At 37.4% G+C, this 25355-nt stretch overlaps 1 protein-coding gene across 8 annotated transcripts in view; it reads left to right on the top strand.

The window, feature by feature from the left end:
* utrn (utrophin) overlaps positions 1–25355 on the top strand; it is a 207941-nt gene that overhangs the window by 170384 nt on the left and 12202 nt on the right. For 5 of the 8 annotated variants that reach the window (XM_038274309.1, XM_038274312.1, XM_038274314.1 and 2 more), the window contains 5 exons: positions 1294–1332; positions 1837–1902; positions 8720–8785; positions 21160–21321; positions 22116–22353. In XM_038274309.1, the coding sequence (XP_038130237.1) occupies positions 1294–1332; positions 1837–1902; positions 8720–8785; positions 21160–21321; positions 22116–22353 (571 nt within the window). The remainder of the gene's footprint in view (positions 1–1293; positions 1333–1836; positions 1903–8719; positions 8786–21159; positions 21322–22115; positions 22354–25355) is intronic. The other 3 variants (XM_038274311.1, XM_038274310.1, XM_038274313.1) reach the window with 3 other exon arrangements.

A 25355-nucleotide genomic window follows, 5' to 3' on the forward strand; every position in this document is an offset into this window, starting at 1 on the left:
TAGTTGGGTGGCTTAAAAAATTAAATGCTGTGATTAAAAAAAAAGTATTTGCAATGATTCTCAAAAAAAAAAAAAAAAAAAAACCTGAGGAAACTGTTAATACCATTTTAGATGATTACTGGATTGTCTGGAGTATTAGAAGCAAAACAAGCATTAAGATTTTCAGTGTTTCCTATGTGGCCTTAAAAGGTATAGTGTTTCTTTTTTTAACACCTTTGAAGTCAGGACAAGTTTGTAAAAATATTATCTAATAGATAAAAGTGTTTATAGCGATTTTTTTAAATTTTTTAAAAATTTTTTTGGAGGGGTTAAACACACTGATTGTAGGAGAAATGTCAACATATACATTACTGCATCTAGACCAGGGATCTCGAACCTGCGGCTCCAGACCCACATATGGCTCTTTGGACCCTCTCCAGCGGCTCTTAATAGTTGCTAAAATGTATATAAAGAGGTAAATAATTTACTATAATATATACCGGCATCAATAGCTTTTGCGTTTTTTATAAGATGGAAAAGAATGAGATTAAAAGAACCAGAAATATGTTTTAAGAGACATTTTTCTATGAAATAGCTTGAAAATTATACGTTTTAACATTAAAAATATATGAATTGATTGTTTGAGATGGCAACAACTAATTTCCTATACAAGATAAAAATAAATAAAGGTTTAAAAAAAGTCATGGTATATTTTGCGGCTCTAAACAACAAAGGTTGCAGACCCCTGATCTAGACGCTCGACCAGGGTTCATCAGCTGGGTTCAGTTTGCATGTATAATCAGAGATAGTTCAAGATGTGGTATTTCAAATGTAGTACAAATAACTGTCATTGACAGGATTTGGGTTTTATACATTAAATGAGAGACCATAGAATGTGGAAAAAAAAAAAACTTCATCTAAATATTTATCTATACAGGTATGTGGGTGGAAGAAACTAAAACTGAAAACTCTTCTACATGACTTTGCTGTACTCAAACGTCTACAAAAACAACCTGAAAAGGTGTAAAGTCTGAAATATTGTAGGAACCCTGGGTTTTTTGCATACTGTGTTCTTTGGGGGAAAAAAAGGTCTGTTGTTGGAGCCATAAGGTGTGTACATTTATTCTTGACTGTACAACATTCCTTCCCCTTATGTGTAACCCACTGGTCGGCAACTGGATGCATAAATATGGAGGGTTTTTTTTTCTCCTCCTGTTTTTCCTCCTTTTGTCTTTCTCAGACCCATTGACTGATTTTGACCCTAAAATAATTTTGTGGTGCCTTTACTCCCTTCCCCTCCTTCCCTCCTTACAGTCCCGTCACTCTCATCAGCATGTGTCCGGAGCAGTATGAGTAAGTATTGGTCACCAGTAACTACACCCCGTCTCCAGACTGGAATGCTTTTGAACGACACCTCCTTTTGCTCCTTTCACCCCTAAATCAGAACCTCATCTCCCACCACCGGCATCCTTGCACCACCTAAATTTTGACTGCATGTTGCCTGACTGGCTGCTTTTCTGTCTGATCCACTGGTTGAACAAGCATCCTAAAAACGTGGGGGGGGGAGCATCCGCCGTTTTCTCACCTTCCTCTTCTTATTAAAGTAACCACCTAGAAAACAGTGTCTCATCCCCACTGGCCTGTCAGAAAGCATCTGAACGCTACGTAGATCATCCCACTTTCATATTTCTTTCTCTGTAGGATCATCTGATTTGTTTCTAGGTGAAGCTGTGCGGGGCCATTAGGTTGTGAATGTGTGAACGAATGTGTGCGCATGTGCTCGTGATTTTCTGTTTTAACGAGGCTGTGTGGGCACGCAGAATCTCATCCATCTCCATTACTCCATTCATTTTCCAGGCTGTCCCAGACACCTCAGCTCTCTCATGACGACACCCACTCCAGGATAGAGCAGTATGCCAGCAGGTATGCACTCCAGACTCCCATCACCATCTCATCAATTCCTTTGACTGAGGGGCATGAAAACCCTCCTCGTCGCATTTCTATTGCTGTGAAAAAAGTTAATAGAGAATAAACTAATCACCAAAAGCCTAAATTTAAAGTTGAAACATTCAGAATATATCAGGAAGGAAAGTGTAGAAGTTTTTCTATAACTTTAAGGCAGAGGGAAATAAAAATGCATCTGTATGACAGATCAAAAGAATTTGACTCTCTAGAAACAAGGTTTTATTTTTAAATGACTCCTTTGGGCAATAACATTCACGGTTCAGGAAAAGCCAAAAGACGGGAAAACCTGATATTTATTAATCATCAAGGCTAAGATATAGAAGGTGTTCATATTTAATTTATTGCCTTTTGGAAACCGGGTCATTTTTTTAACACTTTTGTAGTAGCCGTAGAGCAGATTTGCATGAAGTCCTAATACTGTTAAAATGGTTAACCTTTCAATAGAAACTCTAAATGTTTTTATCTACAATCATCTCTAGTAATTCCTTGTTGCAGAAGCATAGTTTCATTTTGTGGTTGCATATGTTGGCTGTATTCATACATTTCCCACCTTTTGGTACCTTGTATATGCAAACTTCATTGAGTTTTATTGTAGTTTTGTGTGTTAGACAATTCAAAGAGCTGTATATAGAAAAATTATGAAAATATAAATTACATTGCCGTGACAAACAGGTAAAACAAATAATTAAAATAAATGAAAATAGATTATTTAAATAAATGGATGCCTGGTTCACCTTTGGGAGACTGGAGTAAGATGTACAGTATATATCTATAGATATAGATCTATATATATATATATATATATATATATATATATATATATATATATATATATATATATATATATATAAAATGATTGATTACAAAAATGAAACTGAAGTTGGAGTCTTTACTAATTTTATTTAGCTAGCACAGTACAATGCCAATCTAAGCCATTATGTTTGTATGCTCAGTTTGATGTAAGCATTTTCACACTTTTCAGGGAGTTAATTGCAGACTAACTGAGATTAAGAACTACAGCTGCTTCTCAATGTTTTCTTCTGGTTGTTGATATGCAGAATAGACCTGAGCCAGAGGACCCGAGATGTCTGGGTAGTTCACTACTGTCTACAAGTCTGTAATGTACACTATATTGCCAAAAGTATTTGCTCACCTGCCTTGACTCACATATGAGCTTAAGTGACATCCCGTTCCTAATCCATAGGGTTCAATATGACGTCGGTCCACCCTTTGCAGCTAGAACAGCTTCAACTCTTCTGGGAAGGCTGTCCACAAGGTTTAGGAGTGTGTTTATGGGAATTTTTGACCATTCTTCCAGAAGCGCATTTGTGAGGTCGCACACTGATGTTGGACGAGAAGGCCTGGCTCTCAGTCTCCGCTCTAATTCATCCCAAAGGTGTTCTATCGGGTTGAGGTCAGGACTCTGTGCAGGCCAGTCAAGTTCATCCACACCAGACTCTGTCATCCATGTCTTTATGGACCTTGCTTTGTGCACTGGTGCACAGTCATGTTGGAAGAGGAAGGGGCCAGCTCCAAACTGTTCCCACAAAGTTGGGAGCATGGAATTGTCCAAAATGTCTTGGTATGCTGAAGCATTCAGAGTTCCTTTCACTGGAACTAAGGGGCCAAGCCCAGCTCCTGAAAAACAACCCCACACCATAATCCCCCCTCCAACAAACTTTACACTTGGCACAATGCAGTCAGACAAGTACCGTTCTCCTGGCAACCGCCAAACCCAGACCCGTCCATCAGATTGCCAGATGGAGAAGCGCGATTCGTCACTCCAGAGAACGCGTCTCCACTGCTCTAGAGTCCAGTGGCGGCGTGCTTTACACCACCGCATCCGACGCTTTGCATTGCACTTGGTGATGTATGGCTTGGATGCAGCTGCTCGACCATGGAAACCCATTCCATGAAGCTCTCTGCGCACTGTTCTTGAGCTAATCTGAAGGCCACATGAAGTTTGGAGGTCTGTAGTGATTGACTCTGCAGAAAGTTGGCGACCTCTTCGCACTATGCGCGTCAGCATCCGCTGACCCCGCTCCGTCAGTTTACGTGGCCTACCACTTCGTGGCTGAGTTGCTGTCGTTCCCAAACACTTCCATTTTCTTATAATACAGCTGACAGTTGACTGTGGAATATTTAGGAGCGAGGAAATTTCACGACTGGATTTGTTGCACAGGTGGCATCCTATCACAGTTCCACGCTGGAATTCACTGAGCTCCTGAGAGCGACCCATTCTTTCACAAATGTTTGTAAAAACAGTCTGCATGCCTAGGTGCTTGAATTTATACACCTGTGGCCATGGAAGTGATTGGAACACCTGATTCCAATAATTTGGATGGGTGAGCAAATACTTTTGGCAATATAGTGTATTTTGGTGCAAAGCCATTCATTGATTTCTAGACTAGAAGAAGAGTTTCATAGTCTATTTATTGGGATACGAGGAACCACTGGGTTGAAGAATAGAATTTGGATTCATCGTTCTTTACTCCAATATTTTATCAGTAGAATCTGCGCCACAGTTGCCATCAGAGGTTATCTCATTAGGAAATAGTCCATGTGTGGAGTTCAATCTCTCCTGTGTTCCACCAAGACCAAGAAGCACAGTTGATAGGTCAGTGATCAGGCTGTGGCAGAGCTCAGAGCAGTTTTAGTTTATAAAACAATATTTATTACAGTATTTTACACCTTGGTGAGCACTTTTATATCCACGACTCCCAACCCACCAAACCATACTCAACCACCCATACTGACAGGCAGGGCAAGAAAGTGGAAAATGAATTCAGCCAAACCTCAAATAAAAGTAAAATGCAAACAAAATATATTGGAATAAATTGTTTTAAAATCTTCTAGCTCAGCAACAAAGACAGAAACCATGGCTAGAAAAATCGAAAAGGGATGTTTCTACTTTAAAACTTATGTGGAATTAGTGAGCAGAGACAACAAAGCCACATAAACTTCCTGTAATCTGGAGGTGAAAATAAGCTTTCTGGTGAAAATAAGTATTTTGCTTTGATATGGGGACTAAAAGGGTCTTTGAATTCTGGTTTGTGCAAATAAATACTTTCCATCTCTTTCCATCAAAGAGCACCCAAACACCTAATCACACTCTTCCTTAGTGGAACCATTTTTTCATTCAGTGTGATTGTTGCTTTTAATTTTAAATAAAACATGGGATTCATTATTAGTTTTTATAAATTATTTTTATGTTATTAAGTCTTTAGAAGCTTTGCTGGAAGTTTCAGTGGAACTATGCTTAACAAAATTTGGATACTTTTATTCTAATAAGCAGTTACTCTATCATAAGAATTGTAGTCTATGTCCCCAGGCTCCAATGGGCTCTCTGTGCCAGCTGTGGTCCAATATGAATTTCTCTTGAAATAGTTGTTTTAATCAACAGTGTATGAAACATCTGGAGACTATGGCTATTTTATGATAATTTCAGTCACATTCAGAAAGTAATTCTTCCCAGTTTAATTCCAGTTATGCAGCACTTTTTTCATCATTCTTTCAGCAAGTTAGTTAGACATGTATAAAAAACTAAATACTGAGCGTTAAAGGGGAACAGCATTTTGTTTCACATTGGGCCCTTGATTTTACGTTATTACATCATGTTCTACTCACCCATATGAGTTTTGTGTCATTTGGAGCCGTTCTGAAGACATTCGGAAAGGTTATATCCAGGTAACATCTTCCTAAAACTCATATGGGTAAGGCAAGGCAAGGAAAATGTATTTGTATAGCACAATTCAGTACAAAGACAATGCAAAGTGCTTTATATGATTAAAATTTAGGAAAACAAAACAGAATCAAAGCAAGTAGAAAAAATTAAAAAAATGCAGAAACAAAAAAGAATATTAAAAACAGTTGGACTAAAGAAAATAAAAAAGTTGAACTAATGATGTTTCAGTTGAACTGTTTAACTAGAACTGTCGGTGAGTAGAACATGATGTAATAATGTAAAATCAAGGGCCCAATGTAAAAAAGACGGCATTCCCCTTAAAGATGTATTTCCCTCATTATAGAATCTTTATAGTTTAGCTTGTTGTCTCACAGGTTACAGATTTATCTAAAATAAATACCCTAAATAAATGGTGAATGTTGTTTTTAAATAGCTGTGTATTCATATATGTAAACAGAAGTTATCATTAACCAATGGCCATACAGGACATGTAAATACCATCTAAACCTATTAACTGGTTGTGCAAATCATGGTAAGTCTGGATTTTAACTAGGCCACTCCAAACCTCTCTGTTGCTTTTTTTTTTTTGCTAGTCAGTTAGACTCGCTGAATCTGATTCATTGTCCTGCTTTATAATCCAAGTGCACTTGGGCTTAAGGTCAAACACCATTGACTGCACATACTCCTGTGGGATGTTCTTAATGAAGGCAGAGCACTTAAGCTACATTCACACTGTATTTTGAAGTGACCCAAATCAGATTTTTTTTGCCCATATGCAACCTGTTTTCATCGCAGTCTGAACAACACTGATCCAATTCTTTTCCGGGATGACCCAGGCCACTTGGCTATGTGGTTCTGAATCCGATACCAATCTGATCTTTTCAAATACAACCTGTGTCTGAACGTCCAGGTCGCATTTATCCGACCTGATTCATTAATACTTGACAAAGGTCACTATTCTGCGTCTTGACACTCAGAAGCTGCAACAAAAACAACAACCATGGCGGACGATAATGTGGAGAGCTTTTTTTTTTAACCAATTAGGAAAAGATGTTTTTAAAAAATTGGGAAACAAATGAAGGATCGTTAGATGTGCTCCAGCACTACCATCCATGTTTACTTCGGTAAACGCATAGCACACTTTCTTGTGACGTCATTGCTTCCTCTACTGCGCATCCGGGACACTTAGGTTGTGTGAATACAGTTCACACAGGAGATCACATACTATTTGCATATATTTGGAAATGTGAACGGCAACGTAAATAAATCTCACAAATTTCAAACAAAACAAAATTCTGAGCATTAAGATCTGCAGTGTGAACGCAGCCACAATTTTATTTTCCGTAAGTTGTCCAGGTCCTGAGTTAGCAAAGCAGATCCAGACCATTACAGTATCACTGTGATTGAAAGCGGCACTTTTCTGAAATCAGCTTGTCTAACGAGACAAACATCTTTCAGAAAGTCCAACTTTTCTTATCATTCCACACAACATTGGCCAAAATTCATTTAACTGGCCAAATGTCCTAAGGAACGAGGATATTAGGATATTTTTGGTAAACGTAAGACAGACTCTCTTTAATTTTAGATCAACCAAGGGTTTGAAGATTGAAACTCTTCTGTTAAAACCAATCTTTCCTTGTCACCATTGCTTAATCTTTATGATGCACATAGATCGGTTTATTCCATATGGATAAAAAGAAGATAAACTTGGAGTTAAATCTTTAAAGATCAGCAAAAAGAAGTAAAAAAAAAAACGGCAAATGTAGAATTGTAAGTAAAAGTGTCATTACACACATGGGCAAACTTGAAATCACCCCTCTGTTAATAAAAGCAAAATATCACTGGAATAGCTTCCTGACAAAAGTACTGATTAATACAATTTTACTGATTATTAAACCTAAAAATCTACCATTGCATTTGAATTGCTACTCAGCAGAATAAATAGAAACTCTAAACTGAATAGGACTTGTATTATTGCACAACCTTTTGAAGCAATTACTCTAAACGATTTATATAACTGTTAATTACACATCTCCACCTGTCCACAGTTATAATTGGTCTACTCCAAACTGCCTCCCTTTGACTCAGTTTTGAAGGGGGCCCTCTCTAGACCGTATGTTTTGGCTCATTTCACTTATGTTCAATCAGAGTATGTTTTGTAAACTTTATAAAAATTTTGAAAACTGAACTACCCCTTAATTTTGCAACAATTATGGGTTTGTCTTTCATGACCAGAGGAGTACAGAAAGTTGTGTCCAGGTGTTTAGGTCCTTTAGTATCATTGCTCTATAGCAGCATAACGAGAACTCAGGATCCTTTCCTGTCAAATTTGCTGTGCATTGACATTTGAAGTTTATCCACTCCTTTGGCGAAAAATGCGTCAAATTTCAGCTTCAAAAAGACTTACTGGATGAACACACAAATTATAATGGAACCAAACTAATATTCAGCTGCGTGAACACCGTGGACACATCTGTGACTAAAACATGCTGAAAACTTGATTCAGTAATGCGCTTCAGTTCAATAAGTTGGAAATTATAAATGAAAAGCAATGCCATCACAGTTCCTCAAATAAGCTGAAACAAAATGGTTATATCTAAGATTTATGTCTTCTATGTAAACTCTTTCATATTTTCAAAATTAACAATAATACACAGTACTTTATCCCTACTCTTTGTTTTAGTTTTTTTTTTTTGCATATAAGCTCTAGGAATTGACTTAATTAGCATAACTGCCTTGCTTTGAGTGGATTTGCAATTATGAAATCATAAATGTTTTTACCGTATCTATTTTCACTCTCCACAACCTCATGTCTGCCACACATAATCATCCACAAATGCTCTTCCATTTTGGTGACTGCATTCATTAATGTATATATAATGTGCATGTGCTAAACTTAGATGATCTTTTTATATTTCTTTGTCAGTGAGCGTTCCTGCTGACTTGACGGCACGTTTTTACATTTTGAACAGCTCGCCCACTGAGGTGTTGATGTCCTCGTTTGTTAGCAGCAGTGCTCTGTGTTTTAACGATGTCCTAACAGCCTTTGAAGGCTTTCATTTTAACAGTTTTTTTTGTTTTGTTTTCCAGGTTGGCTCAAATGGAACGATCCAATGGCTCTCTCCCCACTGACAGCAGCTCAGCCACAGGAAGCATGTAAGCCATTATGCATAATGATTTTCAACATATTTTTCCATTTTACTTTTTTTATCCAAACATTTTTTCCAATTGTAGACTGGGATTTCATTTACTTTTGTTTAGGATGGAGCACCGTTTTTATTTGAATTTCAAATTAATGCTAAAAACCCCCAAATTAGTGCGGATAAGTGAAATTCTCTAGCCTGACGTAGTCCTACTCAATTCTAGTCAGAATATGAGTCTGATACTGCTCCATAGAGCTATGATTATGGGGCGTGTTTTGAACGAACCAGGAAAAAAAATGCCTCTGCACTCAATTGGATAGACCTACAACCAATAATGTGTGTACCAATAAGCCAATAAGCGATGCATAGTTGTTGTCAACAATAATCAAAGCGTACAGTTGCAGTTGCACGCCTAAAATAAGTAGATGAGCCTTAATCGCGTTTCTTTGTTCCTCTTTTAAAATGAATTTGCTGTCGATATCTTCTAGAACAGACCTAATAGCAGAATCTACTCACCTCAACTCTCCGGCGGCAGCCATTGTTGTTGTCACCCAAGCGCGCTTTGGTCACATGGTTGATTACGTTACTGTTGATCATCTGTCCATCATCGTATAAAGCCCGCCCTGACAATTTGATTGGATCGCCAGAGGGTGGGCGATCATACTCGCGCTACTATGGAGCAATGCCAGACCGAACTTCCCAACCTCAAACCTTGTGGGCGGGACTAAGTTCGGAATGGCACCCAGGCTAGAAATTCTCCTCTTGATTTAGGAAAATTACTGCAAGGATTCCTAAATCACTGTCACCTTTTCATTGATTGCAAAGCAAACTTGAGAAGCTTTAAGGATTATATTTTAGCCACAAAAACTGGTAGATTAGGTCTGCTTTCACAAGAAAGCTTGTGAAAACTTTCTTTGGGGCATATTTGATCAAGAGAGTTAATGTTTTTGTGCGGATCACGGATAACATTCTTAACACTTTGCGTTTGTTTCTGAGAGAATAGTTAGGGTTAGGGACCTTTTAAGTTCTTTTGCTAGCTTATGAAGACAATGGAGCCAGTTGTCACTACCCGATCTGTACCAGAAGCGCAGTCCGTAGGCTACCATATACCAGATATAAATCCAGGTTGCCAAAAATAATGTAATTATGGTACTAAAAGTACTTACTTTTATCCTTAAATCAATAAATAACGCTATACTGTATCTCTAAAAAAATTTAAGGAATTTTCCGAGACGATTTGATGCTTTTTACATTTTCTCTGTTAAACTGCTTGTATGACGTCATCATCAGGCACATGCTCAGAGCAGTCTGGCAAAATATGATTAAACCATGCAGATAAACATGCTTTTTTTTTAGATAACGCACTATATACCAAAAAAAAAAAAAAACCTCAAAAAGACTATATTTATGTTTAGCTGAAAAAGTTAGCTCCCAGAAGTAGCGTATGATTCCATTGCCGGCACAGACAACTGATAAAACAGAAAGGATTTAATTGTGTGTATTTTCTTATTAAATACATTATTAAACTTTAATGCATTATAGATCAATACGTTTACTACTCTTAGTTAGGGAAAAGCGTAATCAAGGTAATTTTTTACGAAGGGCGACCCAGATGCATGTTTGGGCAAATGAGCTGATGGTACAGATCGTGCTTCAAGGACGGATCCGGTAGTGACGCCAGTAGCTACCAAATACAAGATGAGATAAATTTGCTTAATTTTATAAAAAAAGCTGCTAAAAACATGTTAGCATTTGGTTGGGTACCATGTAGTCACTTCTTGAGTTGCTTTTGGATTATTCTAGTTATTCTTATAACTCAGAGGAAGTTGCAGACAGTCTGTTTTTCTGAACTCAGGTTCTGGACGTGGCTTCAGGAAAACTTAACTTGAACATGGATTTAGGAATGAAATTCTTTTAGCCATGTTGTCTCTCTGCTCTCTCCATTTTATAACAGATTGGCACATCTGCTACTGTTATTGTCTTTGAGAAAAATGTGCTAAAATTTCATAAGTTAAGGACTTTTGGGATATATTATATTTTTACATCCTGGCGGGAAAACTGTTTCTCTGTGTCTCAAAGCTTAAATAAAACTGTCTGGAGAGCTGAATGTTTTCCATCATGATGTGTTAAGAGAAACTGACATAGTTTGGGGATTTCTACAAAGGGAACCATTATCTTTTCATTTTTCAAGGAAATATTTCCTGCAAAGCACTAGCTATTCAAGTGGGGAAATGTTTAAGACTAGGGATAATCCTCGGTTAGGATAAAATGAAACATTTGGCTTCATTGTGATCTAGATTGCATCCCTTGCTGATGTATCACGTGGACCACATCCCATAGGGAATAGTTTCTTTGCAAATGCAAGTGTTCTTCTGAAGACTTCTAAAAGCTGTCCGCTCATTGTTCTTTACTGGATCGATTACCGGAAAGAGAGGAAGCATATAAAGAGCAAGAAACATTTTCAGTGTGCGGCTGGCGATGGAAGCTCAGGGGGATTTATATTCCTGTTTTGTAAGTTTGGTAATGTGGCACAGACACATTACCACTGTTCCCTATTGTGTTGTGTAGTGTGGCATTTTCAGAAGCTGAAGCCATTAACAATGCCTTCTTTTTTTGAGGAAAAAAGACGTAAAAGTAACAGTCTACCAAACACAGCGCCGCAGTAATGAGGTGAGGAAGATAAAGGTTTGATGAAGGATAATGACGTGAAGCAACCATATTCAAAACACCATTATGGATGTGGATTTGCTCTCTCCTGCTGATGCATATAAATATGGAAATGAAAGAGCGCTATTATTCCTACTATAGGAACAATAGAAGAGCAAAGAACTTTTATTCTCCAAATATAACAACACTCTGTGTATCTATTATTCAAATACTCAATAGATCATCAAAACATCCACACTTTTATGCAAGAGAATTTACATTTGGTGGCATTGAACTGAGGGCTTTGAGGTTTAAATCTCTTTTAGCAAAGCCAGATCTGTAGCACCAATTTACTCAAAATAAACTTTTTTTTTTACTTTTGATGTTGAGTTACAAAAAGCTATTTGATCTCAACAAAGTTGCACCTTGGGAAACTCAATAAAATGGAAACCTTAAGAATCAATAGGACCTTACTTATGTTTCTACTGATTTAAACCAATTAAATATGTTCATGTAAGCACAAAAAAATGTTTGTTGGGCATTGACAAAAATATGGTGTAGTAAGAACAATCACACTGATGGGGTCCTTAATGTCACTGTCAGTGTCCACATATTTATATAGTGTAAGTAGGGTTGGGAATTGATAAGATTGTGAAACGATTTGATTCCTTATCGATTCTGTGAAACGATACGATTCCTTATCGATTCTGTGAAATGATTCGATTCCTTATCGATTCTCTTATCGATTCTGTGAAACAATGAACTTGGTAAGTGCACAGTGACATTCGTCTACCTTCGCCTGGGACATTCTATTTCTGCCTGCCTCTGCAAAAGCAGTGAAGGGGAGCTGCCAGCCTCTGATCCAGCCAGGCTACCCGTCTCCTCACAGTCATCTAAATCTAATGGAGAAGGCATCCGTTTAATGAAAAAGTATTATAGTACAATTTCGGGTAATAAACTCATCTCTCCCAATTTAAATAAACGAGCGTCACCTTTCTCTCGCTCCCTGAACTGCTTTAATAACCCCAAAGAGAGATAGGAAATGGTTTATTTCCAGAAATGCATATTATTTACTAGGAACTGTATTAAGCACAGCCAGTGATGTAAAACTAGCTACTTACCACCAGAGTTGCCTTCCATGCTGGCCGTAACTTAAACTTCTGTCCGGAAGCATCAAAAACACGGCATTTGTTAAAATATGCCATGTTGTGTGCGCAGGTGTTTCTGCATGTTGGATGTATTTTATCCTGCAGATGTAATTGCCACTTTGCAATGATTGCAAAGCGCCTTTTTGTCATCTTTCTCTTCCTTAAAATGAAGCCAAACGTTCGATCGCTTTACCCGATGGAACGCCCTTTTTATTTTTTGTTTTGCTTTTCTAGACTTACGCATGGTCACGTCGTACTTATTTACCGAATAATTTGCGTAAAAAAACGTGATGTAAGTCATGCTGCCCAGAGGCTGTGGTGCTGCCTGGAACCGTAAAGAGAATCGTTAAGCGAGCTGCCAAACGGTGCCATGGAATTGGAGCACACAGTTCTGAACAGGAACCAGTTTTCGATTCCCATCCCGAAGTGTAATGTTTGCGTCGTTGTTGCTTATCAGTCAGAACATGTCCCTTAAAATCCTATATGAGCTCCTTAGCCCACATCCCTAAGCAGTGATCTCTGAGTAGCTGCTGGGAGGACCAGTCGGGTATTAGAGAGAAGAAATCTATTGCGACCTCTCCTGTTTATAATTGGTTGTACATCTTTAACAAAGATGGCTTCTTTGACTCCTTTGTTAAACTAACTATCATTAGTGTCTAAAATATTTACAGTCATCAAACAGGAGTGTCTTATCCCCTGTTTTAAATCCACCAGTGTAGCTGCTGTGAAGCTTCAGTAAGTTATGGGTCTGAACTTCATCCCTGAGTTGGACTTTTTGCTTTTATCCTGCTCTCCCTGAATTTCTGACTGTTACCTTTTGCTCCTACTCACACCTGTTCCCATGGCACTTTAATTAATGCACTGTAGGATTCAGTGAATGTATGTTCACTGAAAGTTTTATTTCAGTCCAACAAGAGCAGAATAAATAAAATGTATTCAAAGAAATCTCTCTGCTTTGAATCCCAAATTCTCGTGTTAGCTGAGGTGAAAAATACCAGTTTTACAAAGTAACATAATGAATATATGAATAATAAAAGCTATAAAGCAGCCATGCCAAAAAGTTACAAAAACAGAAAATTTTAAAATATAGAGTAAATTTGAAATGAATAAATATTAGCACAAATTTTAAATGCAGCTGTCTTGGCTGGGAGACTTCAGTACCCGGCAACTTAGTAGCTTCCTTCTGAAATACATGTGCAAAGACATGAATACTTTGTTCCATGGTGAACTTGATTAGCACACAAAGGGAACCTTTCCAACTTTGAAAGGTAAGAAGTTGTATATGATGGTAATTTTGAATCAAAACTAGTTGTGCATTGTAAGTGTGAATTTGAAGTTGCAGTCACATTACAAGTTTTGTAATTGTAGAATAAAAAAAAAAAAACAAAAGTACAGATTTTTGGTTTTTTACACCGTTCAAATGCTGGTGACGATTCTGTCATCCAGGTCATAGTAATTCCAAAAAAGTAAAAAAAAAAAACAATCCACTAGGCTTGGTTTCCAATTTTGAAGACACGGATTGGTGTATGCATTTCAATGCAGTGAGGAATCCTCTGATCTTTATATTGGAGGAACCAAACAACCTCTCCACAGACGCATGGCTCAACACAGCAACACTTTCACCTTAAGGACAAGGGACACTTAGAGGACCTGAATGTTCACATTTTGGATAAAGAAGACGGGTGGTTTGAAAGAAGTGTGAAGGAAGCCATCTATGTTAAGAAGGAAAAAACAACCTTAAACAGGGTACTCAGCTCTTAAAAACCTACAATGCAGCGATAGAGTTGATTCCTCTCTGCTATCATCTCAATCCTCATCGCCATGCAGGGGACCAAAACATTTCACCTGGGCAGCCCAGCCAACAATTGCCCCTAACGACCCCCTTTCAGAGGCATAACCCAGTATCGGATATTGCAGGCTAACAAAGAACCCAAAATTATTCCCTAAGGTTCTTCTGATTCCATTTGTGTGTTTTCTAAGCCAAAACAAGTTTTTGTGCTACTATATAAACCTTCAAACGCAACGCTTATTCTGAAATTTTAAATTGAAAAAGCTTCCTGGATGGGAAGCGAAACATCTTCAAACTTGGAAACCAGTCCAGTGGATTGTTTTTTCTTTACTTTTTTTGGAATTACCTGTTCAAATTTTAAGTACAAGTACAAAAATTGTGTGTAATATGTTTCAAAACTATTTGTGAATTGTAACTTTAGAGCATTATAATTGTAGTGTTTTTTCTATCTTTAAGAATTACAAAAAAAAGTATCGGAGGAACAAAGACACTAGTGCCGATAAGTTAAAAAGCCAGCATAGCATATAAAGCAAAAATACTTTAAAACATGATTAAATAATATTAATATCAATGGCTGCATCCTTCTGAGGTTAATGTCGGCCAATAAGGATGTATGTACTGCTCCTCCACAGTTATCAAGTCCTCTGATAAAAACCTGTAAAATATTATTACAGTTGATTAAGTCTAAACTTGACAACTTCTGTTTGATTTATTTCACTGCTTCCTTTGGTGCGTTATTTATCGCTCTGCTTTTATATGAGGACTCCAGACCTAGACGTAGGAGGAGCTTGCTTCTTTATAGTTTCAGTCTCTTGAGTATAAACTCTCTAATCAAAAGCCAGTCCGATAAATTGTGAATTGATGATTGCAGGATTTTTAATTTCACATATTGCTCTTATAAAATTAGACAAAAAAAAAATCTAACTACAAGCAAAACTAGGGTCTCCTGTGGAGAGAAAAATAATTTCTCTCCTGTGTAGTGTAAAAGGTCAGGATTTCTTCTCAAATAACTTTTAATTTCATCCCTTTGTCTTTTTTTCTGTAATACTTGAATGTTATAAAAAGTCTCAAATTGGATTTTTCTTGGGTTTAGTAGTTTCTTGCCATCTCTTTATTTCTTGAGGACACCCATGTCCACAAAAACTATGTCCATGCACCACTGGACTACTGAAGGTAGCAGCATTTCTGTTTATGGAAACGGACACACTTTAACACAGATGGTTGCGTTTGCCAATTACATGCCTGTTTGAGTTTTGGCTCATTTTATGATTATTCAAATTTTACAACCACAGTTCCAGACTCTCTGCCAGTTGTATATTGATATCAATAATTGCTTTGTGAGTGAGTTTTGCTTCAGTGAATGCGTTATTTTTGTTTTGTATAGCCTTTTATCTAAAGGGGAATTCTAAATTAGTAAATTGATGTTGTCTCTGTCCTCCAGATACAGCACAGTTTAGTAATTAGTGGCTTTGTTATTGCATACTTTCCTGTCCTCAACATGATGCTGGCCTTTGTCTCTACTTTTTAATATGTTCTTTGTTCTTTTGCCGCTTATGTAGGCTTTCATCTCTCCCTATAATCTCTTTCTTTTTCCTTCTAGGCCTTTTGATTATTGCTGATTGCATAATAATCATGTTTTACTCTTTGGGCACTGGGACTGAGAAATGACTCCAGAGTGTTTAGACATAGTTCTCCACCTGGAAGCTAAAATTAAGGCAAAAAGTTTTAACAAACTGTACCTCATTTCCTGCAGTCATCTTCCATCATCTTACAACTTAGATTTTTTACTATTTTTAAATATCTTCTTTACTCGCTCTTTCTCTCTGGTGTTTGTCCTGTGCATCTGATGCATCAGCAGTGCTCATCTTGGTTAAATAGAGAAGGCTTGCTTTATATGCTTGTCTGTTGTTGAGTAACGAGTCCCTCCGGGTTTTCTACCTCAATAGGACACTCAAATTCACAATCCACCTATTATTTACATTTTAATCCCCTGCTATACCACTCTGACATTGTTTTATTATGCCTGTATCACTGGCTGCCCTTCGTCATCCCATGATCTCATGGCAGGGGGCACTGAGGCAGCACTACCTCCCATAGTTCTCATTTTCACTGGTAATGATCCCCTCTTGTTTGCCTCCACATTCCCCTGCCAGTCCCTGGGTCTTCCAGAACATGCATAATTAGCCACTCTGTGTGTGCTGGACCCCCGTCCCTCTCCCCCAGAATATGATATTACTGCCAGATTTTAGGTTTCTCAGCAGGAGCCTTTTTTCATCATCCTGGGTTTTTTTTTTTCCTTCTACAGTATAAGCATATTTCAGGGTGAAATGTAAGACTGTGTATGTGTGTGTTTCTCCCTGTTGCAGCAGGAGATATGCGACATTCATTTTCTGTCTTAGTTTTTTAAATTTATGTCATTCGTGTGTAGATTTTAAACATCAGAAAATCTTTTTGAAATACTGAAAAGGTTAGACACCCTAACTACACATGTTCTGTGTAATTAGGGTGTCTTAGCTTTTCAATACTTCCAAACAGAGAAGGATTTCTTAATTATAAAAGTTAAAAAGAAGTCCAGTATTTGTCTATGCTGTGCAAACAATTAGTGTTGCTAGGACCTACTTTTACTAAATCTTTATAAAATGTGTGACGGGGATTAGCGCTATGGACTAAAACATTTAATATAGTGTTTCTATTTTCTTGATTAAAAAGGGATGTTAGAAATATTTCGTGAATCACATTCAGTCTTTTGGGGAATGCATGTTCATTAGAGGGAAAGAAAATACAATTACTGGCTTAAAGTGTTTAGAATAAAGTATCAGCAGTTTTAAAACACAGGACCAAAATGGATCTTATCCAGCTTGATCACAGACAAGCATTATTCAAAAACACAAAAGCAAGCCACATACAGTAAAGTATAAAAGTATAAACTATTTAACATATATAGAGCAGAAGTCAATAGTGGATAGTTATTGACCTGACTAATATACCGCTGTTTAACTGTGCAGTAATAAATTATCTCAAGGGTGTCCCTAATTTTAATACTCCTTTAAATAAAGTTAGAATCTCTAAATAATTCTCCTGCCTGAGCGCTGCATCAAGGTATCCTTTGCTCTCACCCTGAATGCCTGAAAGAGGTTTACAAAAGAGAACATGTACAAAAACTAGAATGTTTTCTATGTTGTGTTTTGGGCAGATGAGCTTGAAATAAAATAATTTTAAAAGCAGGACAGATGACATTATTGTCATTTAACATGTTTCATACCAGGATAGGGAATGGCTTCCTGTAGTCAGTCCTGGCCAGCTCACCACCATAAAATCCTCTGGGCTTTCTCGTGTTAGTACTCCGATCACAGGCGTCTATGTGAACATTTTCTTTGTAAGACCTGAATATTTTAATGGTAAATCCTAATGTTTTTCATGAATGCATATATGAAACAAGTATATACTGCATTCTACGTTGAGATGGCATGATGACAGCTGAAATATTCTTAAGAAAATGCTTTCTGTGGAGCTAGGGCAAAACTGAACTCTCTCTCTTCCAAACTTTATTTCAAGCTGTCAAACTGCCTCTCAAAATAAGTTGCTTTAACAGTGAATAAATCATTTAAAAAGTCAGCTTTCTTCCCTTTTTCCTGAAGTGTGGTTGTCAAGTGTTAGACGTGTCCTAGAATAAAGATGACTGCTGGGCTTCAGGAAGACCTGCCACCTCTTCTCATTATCATTGAGATGACAGATAAATACTCCTACAGATACAAGACAGAAGCCATTTCTCCTCTTTCATCATATCTTTTAATCTGTCTGCAAAGCTGTGGCTCAGCCATGCTCTCAATCACCCATTCCTTCCTTCGCTTCTGGGATAATCAGATAGCTAAGACTGGCATGTGTCCCACCTGGAATTGTGGATCTTTTCATTTTACCAGATATACGGCAGCTGAAGATCCTTTACTTTAAATCAAGTTATTTTAGCAGGGTGATCAGTTGATACTGTTGTCTTATTATTGTGTTAAAGTTTGGTTGCAATATTTCTAACCTCCAACTAGAATTTGTTTAATAGAATATATAGAAACCCTGTTGATAGGAGAGAGGTAGGGTTCACTCTTGGCCTGTTTCTTCAGAGGATCAACAGATTCATTAAACGAGAACTGAGACTGCTAAACCACACACACGCACACACACACGCACACACACACACACACACACACACACACACACCCCTAAGGGCAAGTAAAGAACTCTAATTAACCTAACATGCAAATATTGTATTAGGGTTATTGTAGAAAAAAGGAAAACATGAAGTCAACTCAAGGCTCCAGGCAAGAACTAAACCAAAAACCTCCCTGCTACTAGGCAACTGATCCAACGATGACTCCCGCTTCTACATTCTGAATATCATGTTGAATTTGTTCAAATATTGAAACATGTTTAAGGTACCTAAGATGGTGACAGAAAAACCTGTCCTAAATGACAAATATTTCCCGTTAAATTTAAAACATATTAGAGCCTCTAAAAGTTCGAGGTAATTAAAGGAATATGTTTACATTTGAATAATTTCCTTCATTTTCTACATCAGTCTGCTATTTCCAGCTGTTAAAAGACAGCTGGGGGAAAATAAAGCTTTAGGAGGGTTTATTGGCCTAGTGGTTTATTTATTTTCTCATGTTCTTTTTTAAATTAAGATAAAGAAACAATATGTGGGATAAATTTTTTTTTTTTTTTTGACAATAACATACCCAAGACATTGTATGTACAATGTGTACCTTTATTCGTTTTCCCTGTTATAACCAGGAACAACTACTGTACACTAAAACAATAGACAAATTAAACAGTGAAGAAAACAACTGCTGCTTCTATCTGATCAAATGCTTTGTAACGTTTAAAGAAATAAAAAGAAAAAAAATACTAGTAAAAGAATAATACAGAGTACTAAAATATCAATTTTTAATAATATGACATTACGTTCATGTTTTATTGACTAAATGTCTGTATAGTCAGACCATATTTAGGGTCACTTTTCCTACATATATTTGTGTTTCTAACCTGAAGATTTGGGAGTCAGAAATTCATTTTGAAATATGTTGGATTGATTATTGAAAACAGCCCTAAAACTAATATCTGTAAAAACCAAAAACAAAACTTGTGTGTCCATGCTTGGTTTAAAGAGTTGTCAACTAAGTTTTCAGTATAACTTGCTTGTGTTGTTTATAACAGATCTGATATAGCCTGACGTAGTCCGACTCAATTCTAGTCAGAATATGAGTCTGATACTGCTCCATAGAGCTGTGATTATGGGGCGTGTTTTGAACGGACCAGGAAAAAAAATGCCTCTGCACTCAATTGGATAGACCTACAACCAATAAGAGCAACGGAGTGTGTGACGTATGTTAAGCCAGGCATAGTTGTTGTCAACAAAAATCAAAGCGTGCAGTTTCACGCCTAGAATAAGAAGATGAGCCTTGATCGCGTTTCTCTGTTCCTCTTTTAAAATTAATTTGCTGTCGATATCTTCTAGAACAGACCTAATAGCAGAATCTACTCACCTCAACTCTCCGGCGGCAGCCATTGTTGTTGTCGCCCAAGCGCGCTTTGGTCACATGGTTGATTACGTTACTGTTGATCATCTGTCTATCATCGTATAAAGCCCGCCCTGACAATTTGAATGGATCGCCAGAGGGTGGGCGATTATACTCGCGCTACTATGGAGCAGAGCCAGACCGAACTTCCCGACCTCAAACCTTGTGGGCGGGACTAAGTTCGGAATGGCACCCAGGCTAGATCTGATACAAAAACTTATTATTTATGGCTTTATAAGTGATGAGAAGTGTTAATTATATTTTAGTTTTAAATTAGAGACACTAAAGGGAAGCTCCAGTAGGAGAGATCTATCTCTATAATTTTGGTCAGATTTCTGTCTGCAGCTGAAGACTTTTAACTGCTTTAAGCGCAGCTATTGACAGTAATACTAATCGCCCATTAGTCCAGCTTTGAAGTTTCAAATGGATGGACAAGTTTTTCAGTATCACTCCTACACAGCATGTTCTTATTTTTTGCCGTTGGATGAAATAATGAAGTTCTATAAACCTGTGAAATACAGGTTTTGAAAGAGAAGTCCTGGTCAAAAATAACACCAAGGATTTTTACATCAGCAGAGGACAATTTGATCTCTTCCAGAAGTGACTGACTGTAAATGAAACCCAAATCCAATGAGTTCTGTTTTGTCTTCATTCAAAAGCAGAACGCTGCAGGTCATCCAGCTTTTCATGTCTTACGACATGCCTGTGGTCTGTGCATGGGTTAGTTTCATCAGGTTTCATGGACAAATATAGCTGAGTGTCATCAGCATAACAGTGACCATGCTGTGTGATCATTTTTTTCCAATTGGAAGAAGGGGACTAGAAAAAAATATTTAACATGATCAGGTGTCCAACACTTTTTGGACATAAAATTTTAACCCCGCCTAGTGCTGTTACCTAACAGCTCTTTCCATTTAAGGTTCTATTTCCTGCATTATATGCCTGTGTTTAAAGTACAATAGTGGTGGGGGGAAAAAGTCAAATTTTAATTGCATCTTTAGATTTTTTGAGTTTTCTCTTACTACCCTATAATTATCCTTCAAAAGGTCATTTCATTAATCAGTAATTTGTTTTAAATTGCTGCCTTAATTCCTATCATAGATCACAAAATGTGTTTCTGTTATGAATTTCAAAGGGAAGATTAAAACTTTCTGCTCCTCATGTTAAAATAATAGAGACTGACATGATGATATTTTAGCGCCTTCACTCATCTAAAACTCTACCCTTTTTACAGGGATGATGAACATGCATTGATCATTCAGTACTGCCAGACTCTGGGCGGCGAAGGCTCCCCGTCCAGCCAGCCTCAGAGTCCTGCCCAGATACTGCAGGCTGTTGAGAGGGAGGAGAGAGGCGAGTTGGAGCAGACCATCGCCCGTCTGGAGGAGGAACAGAGGTAATCATTAAACGCATAAATAAAGGTTTTCATCAGGACTCCAATCAAACTAACTTTGATTATTTTACCTGAATTTCAGATCAGTAAGAAAGACCTTTCTTTTTAAAAGTGTGAAAGTCAGTTTATAAATCCGGATGTTTCAAAACATGATAATAAAAATAAAGAGGCTTTATTTTGTCACGCTTTCTTAGAGTAATCTGTCTTCTGTAACTTTACAGTCCAAAGGAGACTCTAGGCACACACTTCTTCTAACTATATTGGCTCCTACACACAATGCTTGATTTGTAAATGAAATGGACATAGTAAGAAGAATGACTGCAAAGTCTATTGTTGCTGAGATGCTTTTTGCAGAGCCAGGAGCTCGACTGAAGTGATTTAGCACTGATTACACACATGCACCGGCTCAGGGGGTGAGCTGTGAGAGCTTTACTGCCAGGCTCATAAATGCCAACTTAAGTAAAGCACTGCAGCTTATGTTTCTGCACTCAGATGAGGAAGGAGAGGAAGGGGGAGGCAGGAGATCCTTTGTGTTTATTTACTCACATCAGTCAGAATTAACTCTGGGAGCAGAAAGCAGAGGTGAACTTAAATGAAAGAAGTTTGCATTGCACCTCACTGTGCAGGTTCATAAAAAGGCTGCTGAAATTTGAGTAAAAACATAGTTTTTAATTTGTGATATTTATTTGAGGAAAAAATAAAACGAATAACAGAAGTCTTGATGATGGCAATGCGAGGTATCCAGGTGTTCATGTGTGTTTTTGTCCTTGTACTTTGTTTCTTATCAACTATCTCAGGACACTGCAGAGGGAGTATGAGCAGCTGAAGGAACAACATGGTGATAGAGGCGCCTCTGCTGGAGCCCCCTGGGAGTCTGAGGGTCAGTCCTCTCATCCAGACGAGGCCGATCTTCTAGCTGAAGCCAAGCTGCTTCGACAACACAAAGGCCGGCTGGAGGCACGCATGCACCTCCTGGAGGATCACAACAGGCAGCTGGAGTCGCAGCTCCACCGTCTGCGACAGCTACTGCATCAGGTTACAGAAGTCCTTTAACTCTTTTGAAAGCTTTATCACCAAATGAAAAAGTTATTTATTAGGAGAAAATATTGACATTTTTTTAATCCATTTCTATAGTCATACTATTCTATGCATAGAAAGCTTTTAAGAGGTAAACCTCTGCCAAATGTTGGTTTTTAGCAAGTTGAACTTGACCCTTTTGGCCCCTTTCTTTGAATTTCATTTAATATGTACTTCATTGGGTTTTTTTTGTCTTCTAAGATTCTGTCCTAAAAGTGTTGCTCAATATGCTTGAATCAAGGTATCTGTTTATGCACAAATATAAGAGATTATTTTGTTTAGCTTAGCAAGTTTAAAATATTTCTGACAAAAATGTTGAACTATTCTGAAAGCAGTATATGGAAACATGGCATTTATTGTTTCAAAACCTGCATGGAACGTCTCCAAAAGTAACAAACAAAGGTTTTGGCAGAAGCAGACTCAGTGGCAGAGCAGCGGAAGATCTCATGGCTCTTTTGTTGCCACCCGTACAAAATGTGCTAAATTGAGGCAACAGGTAGATGTATGTCTGTATTAACAGTGAGTTAATGATGTATAGTAGAGAGTCTAGAGGAGAACAGCAATGGAACCAAGAAATAGCGTAATTTGCAAAGTACAATAATGGACTGCAGAAGAATAGTGCAGTTTATCGACTGATAAATTAGTTGTCTGGAAAATCCTTTCTCCAGACAGTAAAAGTGGAAGCTACAGTTCTGCAACTCATGATGCATCTTCACATAATTTAGTGTCAGGTTTCAGACTCCTTACTTTGGTCTAAAACCTTCAGAACAACTGTTTCCCATCAGTCGAGGAACATTTAGCTGATAATTGCAGTATTTTCAGCATAATGGTGCACCCCTCCATAGGATATTTAAGACTGAGGTCAGTTTTTAAAAGCAGAATCCAGCAAATCATGATCAACTACAAGCATAAAGAAAAAAGTCAGATTTTTTGTATTTGGCTTGTAAGTAATTTTTTTTAGAATAATTTCTTTTTCTTTAAAGTGCAAAATAAAAATATCAGTTTAGGTCAATAAAGTCATATAACTGCTATTACTTTGATGAAGACTTTCTCGCATCACAGGGTTTTTATGATAGCTGGAGCTGCTCTCATAAATTAAGTGGTGCAGAATCCTGTGAGATACAAAGTGTTCCTTTTAAAATATGAATATGTCGCCCAAAGGTCTAGTTATGCGAGAGAACATAGGCTGCTTACTGTCCACACTCACAATTTGAGCAGAATGGTTATAATTCTGCACTTTTATAGTTAAAATAAACTTTTAAAAGCCCCACATGTGCTTTTCTTTTGAAAATGAAGTAGTAGTCCTCAGAATAATCCCAAATGGTCCTTAATTGTGCAGTGTAGAGCACTACTTGTCCTTTTTCTGTGCTTTTCTCATAACCCTTTTTCAAAATATAGATGTAAGGCAACCATTAGTATAAAAAACCAGTAGTTATTTAGCAGACAAAAAAAAAATTTGAATAAGGATTCAACAAGATGCCTGACGGAGCAGACTGTTCCATAGTCATATTGTTAGTTTAAGAATACAGTTTGTTCTGCTTATGGTTATACTTTCAAAATTTAAATACAGTTTTATTTCTGTTAAGAAATTTATGATTTTTATTCCATTGCAGCCTCATATGAATTGACTCCTACATTACTATGATTAAAAGTTTATTTTTCCCTCTTAGTTGTATTTTTTATTAAGCTTGTTGTTGAGGAGCAGCTGCAGAGCAGTAATAATGGTCCAGAATTACACAACCAGCAGCTGGTAGGAGCGACACAGAGCAGCTCATTATTATTATTATAGAGGAAGTCAAAAAACAAAAATAAAGGAGTAAAACGCTGACACAGTTTTTATACAGTTATTTAAAACAAGAGCCCGACCGACATGGGATTTTGAAGGCAGATATCACATATTGGCCAATATCTGATATATCGGCCAGAATATATATAAAAAAAAAAAAACTACAAATGAATCTTCAAGGGATATGCACTGTCCAACTTAAAGGAGAAGTTCGGTTTTTTACACTTTAAGCCCATTTTCTGTAGTGTCCAGGATGAAATCGAATGAAGGACACCAAAATTTTGACAATTGCTCCTGTCTCTGCTTTTTGGCTCATTTAGAATCACCCCCTGGCTGCTTTAGAATGGCTAGCATAGAGCATGTCCGATAATGTCCTTAAAACAACCTTAAACGTTCTTTTTTTAAAATATGCTACTCACCGTGTCGTCAGCGCTGTTCAATGACGTTCCAAAAAAAGTTTCGTGAAGAAAAAACGTTCCTGTAGTGTTTTATTTAGCATTTTGTAAATCCCATTGAGTTCTGTAGGAATAGTCAATATTCCGCTGCCACCGGAAACGGAAATGGGGCCTGTTTACACAGTTGTAGTCTTTTCGCTTCACTCTGTGTACTCCGACGTCGAGAATCAAGAATCCACCTTTCGTATTCCATTTTCAGAGTTTTTTAAAGTGTTTAACAGAGACGTTAGCACCTCGACGTCGGAGTACACAGAGTGAAGCGAAAAGACTACAACTGTGTAAACAGGCCCCATTTCCGTTTCCGGTGGCAGCGGAATATTGACTATTCCTACAGAACTCAATGGGATTTACAAAATGCTAAATAAAACACTACAGGAACGTTTTTTCTTTACGAAACTTTTTTTGGAACGTCATTGAACAGCGCTGACGACACGGTGAGTAGCATATTTAAAAAAAGAACGTTTAAGGTTGTTTTAAGGACATTATCGGACATGCTCTATGCTAGCCATTCTAAAGCAGCCAGGGGGTGATTCTAAATGAGCCAAAAAGCAGAGACAGGAGCAATTGTCAAAATTTTGGTGTCCTTCATTCGATTTCATCCTGGACACTACAGAAAATGGGCTTAAAGTGTAAAAAACCGAACTTCTCCTTTAAGTCCAACTCAAATTTTGATAAAAACCAAAAATATTCAAGACAAAGAAACAGAAAATAGAATTATA

This window comes from Cyprinodon tularosa, unplaced genomic scaffold (genome assembly GCF_016077235.1).
Source record: "Cyprinodon tularosa strain WSP-4 unplaced genomic scaffold, ASM1607723v1 ctg907, whole genome shotgun sequence".
Classification (NCBI taxonomy): Eukaryota; Metazoa; Chordata; class Actinopteri; order Cyprinodontiformes; family Cyprinodontidae; genus Cyprinodon; species Cyprinodon tularosa.